Here is a 12,319-nt window from a genome sequence, read left to right on the forward strand (position 1 = left end):
TTCGTAGGCAAATGTCAATCTGGCCTTTGGCGACACAGAAAGTAAAACGCCACTAATGGTATACGCATTTCGCGACACTGATCCGACACATCGCCAAAAAGTATTATCATGTGGCGACGCCTTCCTTGCGTCGCGAAATGTATTTTTTAATTCAATTTTCCTATATTATTGTAATTATTTGGCGACGAAAAAAAATTCATCACCAAAGATATTAGACATTTGGCGACGCCTTTAGCGTTACCGATTTTTCTATTTTTTATTAATCCTATAAAAACATTGTCAAAATGTGTCATTAATATTATATTTGTCTATTAAATATGAATATCAAATAAAGTAATTATATATATAACAAAATTTAATAGATGTGCAATTTACTATTGAACAATCAAATATTTTTAAAAAAGATAAACAAACTAATCTAATAATGTTCAAAAACAAACTTACTCAAATACTAATTAGATAATGTTGCAAAATTAAAAAAACGACATAGTCGTTGTTGCAAAATAAATAAAAAAAACTACATAGTCGTTGGAGGCGAAGGAAGTGATGGAGGAGATCAAGTGGAAGAGCCTGTCGATGGAGGCTGAAAAGAGAAATCAGGAATGACCTGTTGCAAGTGTTGCAATAGTGCATCAAATTTTTGTTGTTGCTCACCTATAGTCTGTTGCTGCTCACCTATAGTCTGTTTTTGCTCATCGATCATTTGTTGCAGAGCCATAACTTTTTCATCATCATCATTATGCTTTGAGCTGATGTTTGTGGCCCTAGGACCACCCACTATAGATAGTTTAGGTAATGGACCTAAACCCTTGACGTAGCGAGACCGTGAGCCTAAAACTTGCGTCATGATATTGACATCTTTGGGCTTATTCACATTATCAATAGTAGAGACAGACACTTCACCCTCTGGCTGAGTCGATCGAACTTCCACCATTTCAGCCTTAAAAGAAATTAAAATATTAGTATTTAAAAAAATCATTGTTACTAAAAATATAATGGACAAAAAGAAAATATGCTCTAAAACTAAATAATAAAGCATTTAATGGATTTAAATCCATTATTTTCTCTAATCCAAGCAAAGAAGCTTGACCATGCCAAAAAATTCAAAAGCATAAAATAAACAAACTATTCGAAGGAATGGCACTCAAAAACACCAATAACAAAACCCAGAAAACATATACACCAATGAACATAAGAAAACCAAGACACGTATACATCGAGAGGGAAAAATTGGTATGGCACAAAGAAAACAATTAATATTCATGGGTCTCCTAAAAAAATAGTAAAAGATACTTACATATTTTTGTGATGCCCAATCATTCTTCCATTTTCCTCCTTTGTGAAACAATTGCTCAAATGTGTCGATCACACTCGGTAGCTCTCCCGTCACAGGATCGGCCTTAAAAAATAAAACCGTTATTATCATATAAAATGTAGAAATAAATATTATTTTATAATAAAACTTACAGCAGCGTGATAATGTTGAACCAAAGTCTTCGATCCATGAGCGCCTTCAAGTGGTCTACAAAACCGATTATTTGTATTCTTCTCGGATTTTTCCTACAAAATAAAGAATAATATTAGTGAAAGTAATAATAAAATATTTATCAACTAATCTAATTATTACTAACCATTTGTTTCTTCTTTCCAAAATAATCACAAAGAAAATCCCAATCATCTTGGCTTACTCCCTTATATGGCTTTCTCTTTGGTGCATCTTTATTTTGCAACCCGTCGAGTTGCTTCCAGTGCCTCCTCATCTTGCATCTTCATTCTCGAATTGCTCTCATGGCGAGCCGCTCTACCTCCGCCTTCACCACACTCGTCTTTGGATATGTAAATTTGTTCTTCAAAAAAAAAAAAAACCAAGTCATTAATACATAAATTCTTATTATTATATCATTAAAATAACATAATGTAAATTTCCAAACTTACATCAAGACGATCAAAGATGAGTTGTTTTTCAACCAAAGTGACATCCTCCCAAGCTGTAATACGAGGAGATATTGTATCTCGGACTATTTGAGCTATCAAGTTATTAAACCATTTTCCAGTTTCTCCAACACTACCCCCTGTATACTCTTCAAACTCAACCTCCAATTTATCATTTTTTCGCTTTCTCAATGCTTTCTCAAGAACTTTACTACAAGATTGTCGTCTCCATGTTGTCTGTCTACCTCTTCCGTCCCCTCCCGATCCACCCTCTCCAGTACCAGAACCACTAGCATTCAAACTAGACATCCTGTAAAAAATATATTAAAAAAATTAATAATACGAATAATTTAATAACATCGAAAATCATTGAACAAATGAACAATAATATAGAGAATAGATAAACCGACAGTAATATGAAAAATATAATTCTTACTTCGTCTGAAGTAGTGTCATTATTTTCATTTTCAATACCATCATCCTCGTCAATTTCAACAGTACCGTCATCTTGTTCTTCATATTCTTCTAATGTGTCGTCTTCAAAATCGTCATCACTTACTACAAAATCACCTAAATTGTGCAACAAATGATCGATATTCATAACCTCGGTTGGTTCAACATCATCACGATGGAAGCTGGTATTCTCTAACTCTGGTAATTCTACCAAAAATTGCAATGATTGTGAATTCAATTCCTGCACTACTTGAGAATCAAAACTAGTTGTGTCAACATCATTTTCAACTTCAGCATTTGGATAGTCCCATAGATTACGTGGTGTATAAGACTGCACCAATTTCCACATTGGGCCATTCTTGATATCATTCAAGTAATATATTAACTTCGCCTGCGATGCAAGTATAAATGGATCATTCTTGTACCATTCTGCCCCAGTATAGATGCTCGTGAATATATTGTCTATTTGAATTCTTCTCTTCCTAGTATCAGTGTCAAACCATTTGCATTTGAATATCAACACAGTGCAATCTTTTAAATAACACAACTCTATAACTTCTTGAAGAACACCATAGAAGTTTTGCCCTTCTACATCTGGTACAAGAATACCGCTATTTTGTGTGGTTCGTCTCACATCTCGTTGTTCCACAAGAAACTTAACACCATTGATAATAGCACCGGAGTACGAGTACACAGTGAAATGGAACAACCATAACAGGCATACTATAAGTCGTGCTCATGCTACCAAGGTGGTGTGAACAATAAAGACAACATCATATTTTCAGATTTCATATTTTCAGACAACGTAATAACAGGCCAGATACTATAAGTCGTGCTCATGCTACCAAATGGATTAAAACCGTCTGTTGCCAAACCAAGACGCACATTTCTAGGATCCATTGCAAATGCTGGAAATTTCATATCAAACATCTTCCAAGCAGAACCATCAGCGGGGTGCCTTAAAACACCATCATCTTTTAGCCGCTCAGCATCATGCCATCTCATATCTCTTGCAGTGTGCCTAGAACTATACAAACGCTTTAATCTAGGAGTTAGGGGAAAATATCGGCATCACTTTTTTTGCTATTTTTTTTCCTTTCGTATTTTTGTCAACCCATCTACTCACTCCACATACAGGACAATTTTGAAGCCCAACATTCTCTTTCCAGAAAAGAACACAATCATGTTCGCATACATGAATTGACTCGTACCCCAATCCCAGTTTACTTAGCTTTCTCTTTGCCTCATAGTGTGAGCCAGGTAATAATGCTTGAGGAAATGCCTGCTTCAATAACTTAAGTAACATATCAAAAGATTTGTTACTCCATTTGTTCAGTACCTTCACATGCATTAATTTTACCAAGAAATTAAGCGCCGAGAAATTTACACATCCCGGATACAATTCTTTCTCAATTTCCTTGAACATATCATCGAAATTATCAGTTTGCAAACCTTGATGTCGAATAGGCTCACTGGATTCTCCTATCTCTACTGGTCCAGTCAAATCAGCTAGAACGTCTATCATTTCATCTTGAGCATCACTATCAGATAAAACTTCATGCTCTGTCGGTGGATGTTCATACTGCTCACCATGGTAGTCCCACACTTTGTATGATTGTTGTATCCCATGTTTTATTAGGTGTATCTCTACTAAGCGCAATGGCTGATACAGATGATTCAAACAAGTATTACAAGGGCATCTTATTTCCCCCTCTTCATTGAAGTACTCGATAGCTCGTGTTACAAATGTTCGAACACCATTTTAATATTCGAGAGAGATTCTATTCGTCACACTCATCCAACTTTTGTCAATCGTCATTTTGAAAAACTAGAGTCAACAAATATATACATTAAGTTTCATTCAATTACATGAAAATCAACAAGATTCCATACATTACTGTCTATCTCATTATTACTAAATAAAGAACTAATTATTAACTTCTAACAAATGATCCACGAACATTTTAAAAAAACTACTAACAAAATTATTGACAAACCAAATAAAACAATGGAAAAAGATGTTGTAGTCATGTCTTACACACATGAGACATATGCCGTAGTTCAATATATAATACAAAGGCCACATAAAAATTAAGCAACAAAATGCCGTTAATTGAAATTCTTGCACAATGAACAATTAGGAACAACAAATTAAGATTTGAACGTTCTTTTGCTACCATTATGTGAAAATGATTTTATTTCTCAGCAAGTATTTTCCCCAATAGTTGAAATACGAATTCCTTGCGTCTGAGATTTCATTTTTTCATTGCTACAAGTATGCTTCTGTGGTCTGTGTACATGAGACTGTGTTTCTTCATGTCTATATTTACCAAATGAGTTTCTAATGTGCTAGTATATGTCATTAGCTTTCAAGGAAGATACGTGTTGGCATTGAACATGTATTTGAGTGATAACTATTCTGTTTTTTCAATTATAAGCTTAAAAGGCAACGGGAAAATGTTAATTACTGGGAGCTATTTTATTCTCGAAAGAATATCACCAACGAAAAGATTTTCCCTTGTTTTGGCATGCTCACATTTCTTGGCTTAGAGTTACACTATATGGACCGATAATCATCCTTCCGAAACGAGGCGTTTCGTATCCATTCCCCATCCTTACAAAGAAAGCCCAATATTCTTCGGTAAAAGGGTTTAATATTTGAAATACAAAGTGCGTAATTATATACACAATCGAAATGTTTAAAAATTGACAATCAAAGATTGGGTAACTAAAATTATGCAGCTTTCTTCACCTCAACAGATTCGATGTCGATGAAATCCGGCCCTGCCTCTTCTGATTAACAACAGCTCTCTGATAATCTTTCACTTGAAGCCACTTCCCGATAGAAGAAAAGAACGATGACGATGATTGAGGATTCTATGAGGCGGGAGAGATTTGGGGATAGAAGAGAAGAACGATCACGCTGATTTGAGGATTCTATGAGGCGGTAGAGATTTGAGAATTCTATAAGGCGGGGAAAATTGGGGGAGAAATAGTGGGAGAATGAAAATACTTATAATAAATAATACAAACATAAATTACAATTTTGTATATAAATAAATATATGTATATATATAATACATATAAAAAAAAGTTATAAAATAATAAATTTTGCGAAACAAAAACTGAATATGAGTCAAAATAATAATGAAATAAAAGTTTTTATAATACGTGGAAAGTTTTTCATTATAAATTTAACGAGTTTAAATTTTTAAAAAGAATTGGCACAAAAATCTTAATGTAAAAACTTTCATTACACTGTCTAACAAGTCAATTTTGTAAGATAAATATTTTTTCGATCCGACAAATGAAAAAATATTTTTTTATGTCAAACATATTATTTTTCATTGAAGATATGAGTCGGGTTGGCTTACTTCACGTATATAATATTTGAGATATGTTAATCGGTTGGTTCAGTTCGGTTCGGTTCTATTTGACGCAATTTAATTTCGGTTTTTGATTTTAGAAACTTAAAACTTCGGTTAAATTTGTTTTATACAAAAATGGTTTGCTTATTTCGATTTCATTTATTCAGTTTGGGCAATTATTTAAATTAATAATTAAATAATAATATAAAATTTTAGATATTATTTTTTCAGTTAATTTTTTATAAAACATTTAAATATAAGATCGAAATGAATTAAATAAATATTAATCAACTAAAAATTAACAAACATATACTTGATTCACTAAAAATTATTTTATAAAATATATATGATCTATATAAAAAAATGTATTAAGTTAATTAAATTTTGGATATTTTTTGTCTGTTTGGTTTTGACACATAATCTGAAATCTAATAATATAAATTTCATTTTTAGCATTTGTATCCAAAATAAAAAAAACTCGGTTGTCGGTTAGATTCAGTTCCGTTACTTATTTTTTCGATTTGAATTTCTGTTTTTCGATTTTAACAAAATTGTTTGAACACACCTATCATGAGACACACTTAAAACTTAATAGAATAAGGGAAAATATATTAAGTTTAGATGTTAATACGAGATGTGAGATGTGTAATGAACTGAATCGAGCTGAATACAATGAAAAATTAATGCTATTCGGCGACGCACAAAGGCCAATGAGTCGCGTTGCGAAAGGACTCTCCACGCTTTAGCGACGTTTGAGTATACGATGCGTCGTCAAATGTACCAATGAAATAACTTTTCCATAAAAAAAATTCGGCAACGCTTGCTACGCGTCGTGAAAAGATTTACCAATTTTGCGACGCTCTAGGATTATCTTTCTGCGACGCTTTAACTGAGTCATGTCGCCAAAGAACCTAGAATGTTGGTGGGAAAATTTCCCGCCACGTATCAGCGACGTTCAGTGTGCTCTATGTCGTCAAATGCTTATATTTCGTGACGCGTTAGGTTTGTTTCGTCGCCAAATAACCCAAAAAAAAGGGGGGGGGGAGGGGGGGGAAATGAACGCGCATGATTCGCTATTTCAGCGACGCTGAGCACATTATGCGTCGCCAAATGGTGCCATAAGACGACGTTCAACGTTCGGTGCGTCGCGATAGGTCATATTTCTTGTAGTTTAGAAAAGATGGATTCTGCGCATTTGAATCGGATAAATGCGAGAATTATTACGGAAATACTTTCGGACGAAGGAAGGAAAGATAGAAAGGATACAATTTGAAGCGGACCGAAATTTTTATTTATAGAGGAATATACGCGGAGTAGACACCGTGACAGACTGTCACGGATTCTTTGAATCCGTCACCCACTCACTTTTCTTTTTTTTTTTTTAGTTTTTTTAATTTTTTTTTATAAAAAACGGATGAATCCGCTGCAGTGTGCAGCGGATTACTATATTTTTACAAACACTCTCATTTTGCCATATTTTTATAATTATTATTTTAATTTATAATATTTTTAAAAAAAGCCCCGTTATTAGGCGTTGAATTTTTTATTTTTATTTTTAATTTCAATGGCCGCATATATATGAACAATACATTATTTATCAATAGCCTAAAATAAATAAATAAATAAATATATATATATATATATATATGACACGTATCCATGGACCCATGTTGAGGTGCAATATCAAGATGATCGGGTCGACTACATTATACAAGTTTTGACATTTTTTTATTATCCGATGATCAATTAAACATGTTATATTAAAATTAAAAAAAAAAAACGTTACTTCGAATTTTGAATAGACTTAACCGATATGGCCATACATATATCAATGCAATCAAGAAAGGGTTATCGGGTCACGGCCTTTGCTGCGACGATTTATCATGTGTGGAACATGCGTAATAGAGTATTCTTTGAAGATGAAAAGTCGAGGGATCGAAGAGCTTATAAGGAATATTTAGATTCACACATACATATGTCTACCGAGTGCCACCGATTTATTTTGTTTATCTTGATTCGTAGGTGTTGAGGTTCTATTGTTTATACGATTATCTCCTGGGGATGTCCAGTGTATTTGTACTAAAAAAAGCGGTATCGAGGTAGTTATACAATAATTCAAGGATTTTATCGTAGATGGTTATGAAAATTTTGGATATGTAATTGAAATATTGGTCAAGTGTTTGTGGAACATTCAATATGAGATAGTCTTTTATAAAATAGCAAACGTCAATTGCTGTGGTCCATTCTCCTTCACTTTGGCACAATATTTTAGCACGTGTGAATTGTAGAAATATAGTCGAATATACATTAATGTAAGGGTGGGACTCTAATTACAGTTTCTCCCCATTTTATAGTACAAATCCATCCATGTGGTATGATTCCTTGATATCTTCATTAATCTATCCGATCATTCTATTAAATCAATGTTTTATCACGATTATTAAATACTAACATTTCATATAAATGGTTAAGAATAATTATTACATTTGGATTTTTGGATAAAAAAATTTCGTTCATCGATAATGTTTATTTATTTTTAAAATGTATGATTATTCAAAAGTAATTGAATTTGGGATATTGATAAAATTCTTGAAGCGACAAAAAGTCTAAAACGATAAAACATGATGTCTCATGCTAATGTTAGCATTAATAAATTCATCTCATGACATGCAATGGTTAGATTACGTTACAAAGATGATGTTGAAATATACATTTTTTTATTTCATTAAATAACTCCGTATTTTAAAAACGGAATAACTAAACAAATATACTAATTACAAATAATTTTTAAAATACAATCACACATAATTAAAATTTAAAACACAAATTAAAATTAAACATAATTAAAAAGCAAAAATAAAATAATTGAAAATTACACATGATTAAAAAGTGAACAAATTTCATTAAACATCTTCATAGTAAACTCCAAATATGTTCTTTCAAGTTTTTTTTTCAATAATTTTATACATTTTTATAATTTATTATTAATTTTTGGATTTCTTACAATTTTAAATATTTTTAATTTAAAATATTTTTTAAAATATTAAAAAATTAATAACAACCATATTTCTATAGCTTAGATCCTCAGCCAGAAAAATCTTGACTGTCCAAAATTTAAAAAAGAAAATAAAAAAATGTGATGGACTCTTCACCGAGCAGAAAGTCTCCAAACATGGCTCACCCGCTTTCCTGGCAGGCGAAAACATCCACTTGCAAAACGAAGTTGGAAGTGGTGTAAAGGAAAGTTTTCAATTATGTTCGATATGATCTCAAGGAAATAGCATTTCCTTCCTCTTTGCCTGATCCACCTCACTTAACTTACTTGAAAAGAACGATACCTCGTTAGTTTCCTCATCGATATTCGTTGTTATTAAACCTTTTTTGACATCTAGTTGCAGAGCTATTAATTTTTATTTTATGATATGTTGGGTTTAAGACAGCAAATAGAAATCGTGACATGATTATTCATGCATGGAATGCTAATTTTGTTGCATATTGAATTGTTAATTTAGGTGCTGAAGGAAGCATCACGACTGTATGCAGCAAGTTGGGTCAGGGATATTGGTCCAGAACCAAGGCCAAATGACTACAGGACGAAAGAAGAGGACGGAGACATGTTCGATGCTGAAAAGCGTGTTCCAAAAGAGAGGTGACCATCAACATTGGAGGATCTTGGAAAGGAACCGTGCAACTCGTTGATCAGACGTGCAATGTAAATATTAGATGCTTTGTAGTCCCATTAGCTCGCTTTCGAATACTTGACACACAACACTATCAGTTTGGAGAACTTCTGAAGATAAATTTTCATTAAGATAGTTCATCTTTTTTAGCATTATTCTATGGTTTCTTTCTTGTTAATCTTTCTTATCTCAATCGTCACTCAAATCGTTCTCTGTCAACATTCGAAGAGGTCTACATCACTTGCCGAAAAAGTTGTAATTAAATGAACAATGTGGCTTAGTTTACACCTCACGATCCAGAAAAAAATAGATCGGTAAATCTCATTGACATTGGAAAATTCTAGTTTTGCATTTGGTTGCTAATGAAAGCTATTATATCATGCATGCGTCCGGTGTTCCTCCCTTAGTCGTGGAACCTATAAACTTCGATTAGATATAAGATATGGATAACTTCGGAGTCCATATAAAAAATGGCGATGACCGTAAACCCGTCTCTCTGAATTGCATAAAGGAAAGGGGGGTCAAAATTTTTTTAGTAGCTATACATTCTACAAAAACGTTGTTAGTCCTTGAACATTAATTTATCATAAAACTTTTAGTCCTTAATCTTTCCAAAAAGAAAATAACAAACGAGTTCATTGTGGATTTTGTATTTACGTCAACACATAACTGACAACCAGTGGATGGTGAATCGAAAGGCCTGTTGCCGGCCACTTTGTTTTTTCTTTTCTAAAATAGCAAATTGGCCTTTATTTTACTATGTCAGATATTTCTCAACAAGATACCATTGCTCGATCTGCTCCATCAGGATATTATGCCTTTTACTGTGTCAGATCTTTTTTTCATCTGATTCAATTCAAATATAATTTTCGGTAATAATCTACAGTCAGCGTAGTCGGAGCGGAATATTTACGTAGAAATTTCTTTTTCCTCGTCGAAACAACATGTTGAATTTTATCTTAGACTGAATGAATATTCAGGATTCACGTACAGTTCAAACCAAAGGTCTACAAATCCACACATCATGTTCTAGAAGACCATCCCAAAGTTAGTCGCCTTTGAAATCATGATGCACCCTTGGAATTAAACCTGTCGCCTTTTCAAAAAGGCCACAACTTTAAACTTTTCCAGGCCGTTTGAAAATTATTTTAGATCTTCAATAATCGTTTATTAGATATTACGCAATCTTTGATTCAAATTACTAAAATAATTCAAATTTTGTTGATTTCTTTTGTAGCATAGGCATATATAGTAAGTAGCATACGCTCACATAGTACTGCATATTCAAAACCCACATTTCTTTATTGATGTTTACAAGTATTGAGTGTCAAAAAAGTTTCGAAATTACTCAGAAACTTTAATCATATATCCCATTAACTTAATACTTGTTGCAGAAATATTAACCCTTTATATCGGATAAAGAGAGAACGAATACGATCACCTCATCATACTCGTAGCCCTCATCAAAGTAGGGTTCACCACGCTATACCCACCATCCACCACAAGATTCATCCCACTCACGTACGATGCCTCATCACTAGCCAAGTAAAGTGCAGCCTTTGCGATATCCTCGGCCGTCAAGACTCCCCCTTTTAGGTTGCCCACTGCACCCATGAACGCTTCAAACCGTCTCACTTTTTCCTCACTATGATCACTTCCAGTCAATACCCCGAATGGTGAGATGCAATTCACCCTGATCCCGTGCGACCCCAACTCCGCCGCCAAGTTGTTCGTCAACCCAACGATCCCATACTTCGAAACCGCGTAGGAATGCGTAGCGATCCCGGCGATCTTGGTCGTGCTGCTGGCGGTGAAAAGTATGCATCCCTTTTTGTTCGGGACCATCACCCTTGAGGCGTGTTTGGCTCCCAGAAGTGCACCTACCAGGTTGACGCTCAGCATCCGCTCCAGGTCGGCCTTCTTCGTAGCGAGGATGCTCTCCGAGGCGCCGTTCATGATGCCGGCGTTGTTGTACATTATGTCGAGGTGGCCGAATTTGGAGACGGTGGTGTCGACTAGGTTTATGATGTCATCTTCGTTTGAGACATCGCAGTGAACGTAGCAGACGTGCGTGTTGGAGCTGTCCAGGTTGTTGGCTATAGATTGGCCAAGGGTGTCCTGAACATCCGCGATCACGACATTCGCGCCGTTTTCAAAGAAAAGGCGAACTGTACTTGCTCCGATGCCGCTTGCCCCACCGGTCACAATCGCAACCTTGCCTTCCAATCTAGATGAAATGTTCAAAAAAATTTAATTGTTTAATTCACAAAACATTTGTAAAACTAAACTTTAAAATACTCAATTTGAAATCAAAATAATAAAAAAAAAAGTGCACTTGCGGAATCTTTTGAGAACATGCGTAAACAAATAATAATAAATAAATGATAGAATATTATTTTTGTTTACCTTCCATGGATAGAGCTGCCGTTCATGTTGATTCCTTGGAGAGTTAATTTACTGCCAAATAACATTCATGAATACCTTTATTATTTTTCCTGGAAGATTAGATAAAGGAGCCAAAAAAATATAGTAAAAAGAAACAAGATTCGGCAAGTTAGGTCGCTTGGTCACCAAAAATTATTCATGCATCATTCGAGCGTGCAAAGTTTTGACAGGGTATTTTGAATTTAAATTATTTTTTTTTATTGAAATATGATTCTTAGTGTCATATTTTCTATTTGTTTCATCTAACATGGGGAAAAAAACTCGAATCGAAGGTTTAATGAAACATACCGGCGGAGACAGAAGCAGATTCTGTCGAAATCTTCTAAGGCAGACTGACTCACTGACTGAATATGGGATTCTTAGCAGCTTTCTGCACTTCCCCTGTATTTCATGGTGTAGTTTGTGTGTATATATAGAGGGTAAGGGCAGGCCAGCATAATA

At 34.1% G+C, this 12,319-nt stretch overlaps 2 protein-coding genes and 1 pseudogene across 3 annotated transcripts; 1 reads left to right on the forward strand and 2 right to left on the reverse strand.

Moving 5' to 3' along the window:
* Nucleotides 1-711: 711 nt before the first annotated feature.
* LOC142551859 (uncharacterized) lies at nucleotides 712-5,356 on the reverse strand. 2 transcript variants are annotated; one of them, XR_012821641.1, is made up of 7 exons: nucleotides 5,138-5,356; nucleotides 2,369-2,502; nucleotides 1,936-2,242; nucleotides 1,632-1,847; nucleotides 1,468-1,560; nucleotides 1,298-1,399; nucleotides 712-940 (listed from the first exon to the last, which is right to left on the reverse strand). XR_012821641.1 is itself a non-coding variant. In XM_075661305.1 (3 exons), exons 1-3 carry the CDS (start codon nucleotides 2,449-2,451, stop codon nucleotides 1,770-1,772), a joined length of 468 nt encoding a protein of 155 aa, XP_075517420.1. In that variant the 5' UTR covers nucleotides 2,452-3,081; the 3' UTR covers nucleotides 1,631-1,769. The 2 variants fall into 2 exon arrangements, 1 of the variants encoding a protein (XP_075517420.1); XM_075661305.1 differs by lacking the exons at nucleotides 712-940; nucleotides 1,298-1,399; nucleotides 1,468-1,560; nucleotides 5,138-5,356 and having other exon boundaries at nucleotides 1,631-1,847; nucleotides 2,369-3,081.
* Nucleotides 5,357-8,925: 3,569 nt separating this feature from the next.
* Nucleotides 8,926-9,501, forward strand: LOC142550774 (uncharacterized; annotated as a pseudogene).
* Nucleotides 9,502-10,703: 1,202 nt separating this feature from the next.
* Nucleotides 10,704-12,319, reverse strand: LOC142551860 ((+)-borneol dehydrogenase 1-like). Its single transcript, XM_075661306.1, has 3 exons — nucleotides 12,167-12,319; nucleotides 11,840-11,890; nucleotides 10,704-11,660 (listed from the first exon to the last, which is right to left on the reverse strand). The coding sequence occupies exons 2-3, from the start codon at nucleotides 11,863-11,865 to the stop codon at nucleotides 10,871-10,873; spliced, it is 816 nt and encodes a 271-aa protein (XP_075517421.1). The 5' UTR covers nucleotides 11,866-11,890; nucleotides 12,167-12,319; the 3' UTR covers nucleotides 10,704-10,870.

This window comes from Primulina tabacum, chromosome 7 (genome assembly GCF_025594145.1).
Source record: "Primulina tabacum isolate GXHZ01 chromosome 7, ASM2559414v2, whole genome shotgun sequence".
Classification (NCBI taxonomy): domain Eukaryota; kingdom Viridiplantae; phylum Streptophyta; class Magnoliopsida; order Lamiales; family Gesneriaceae; genus Primulina; species Primulina tabacum.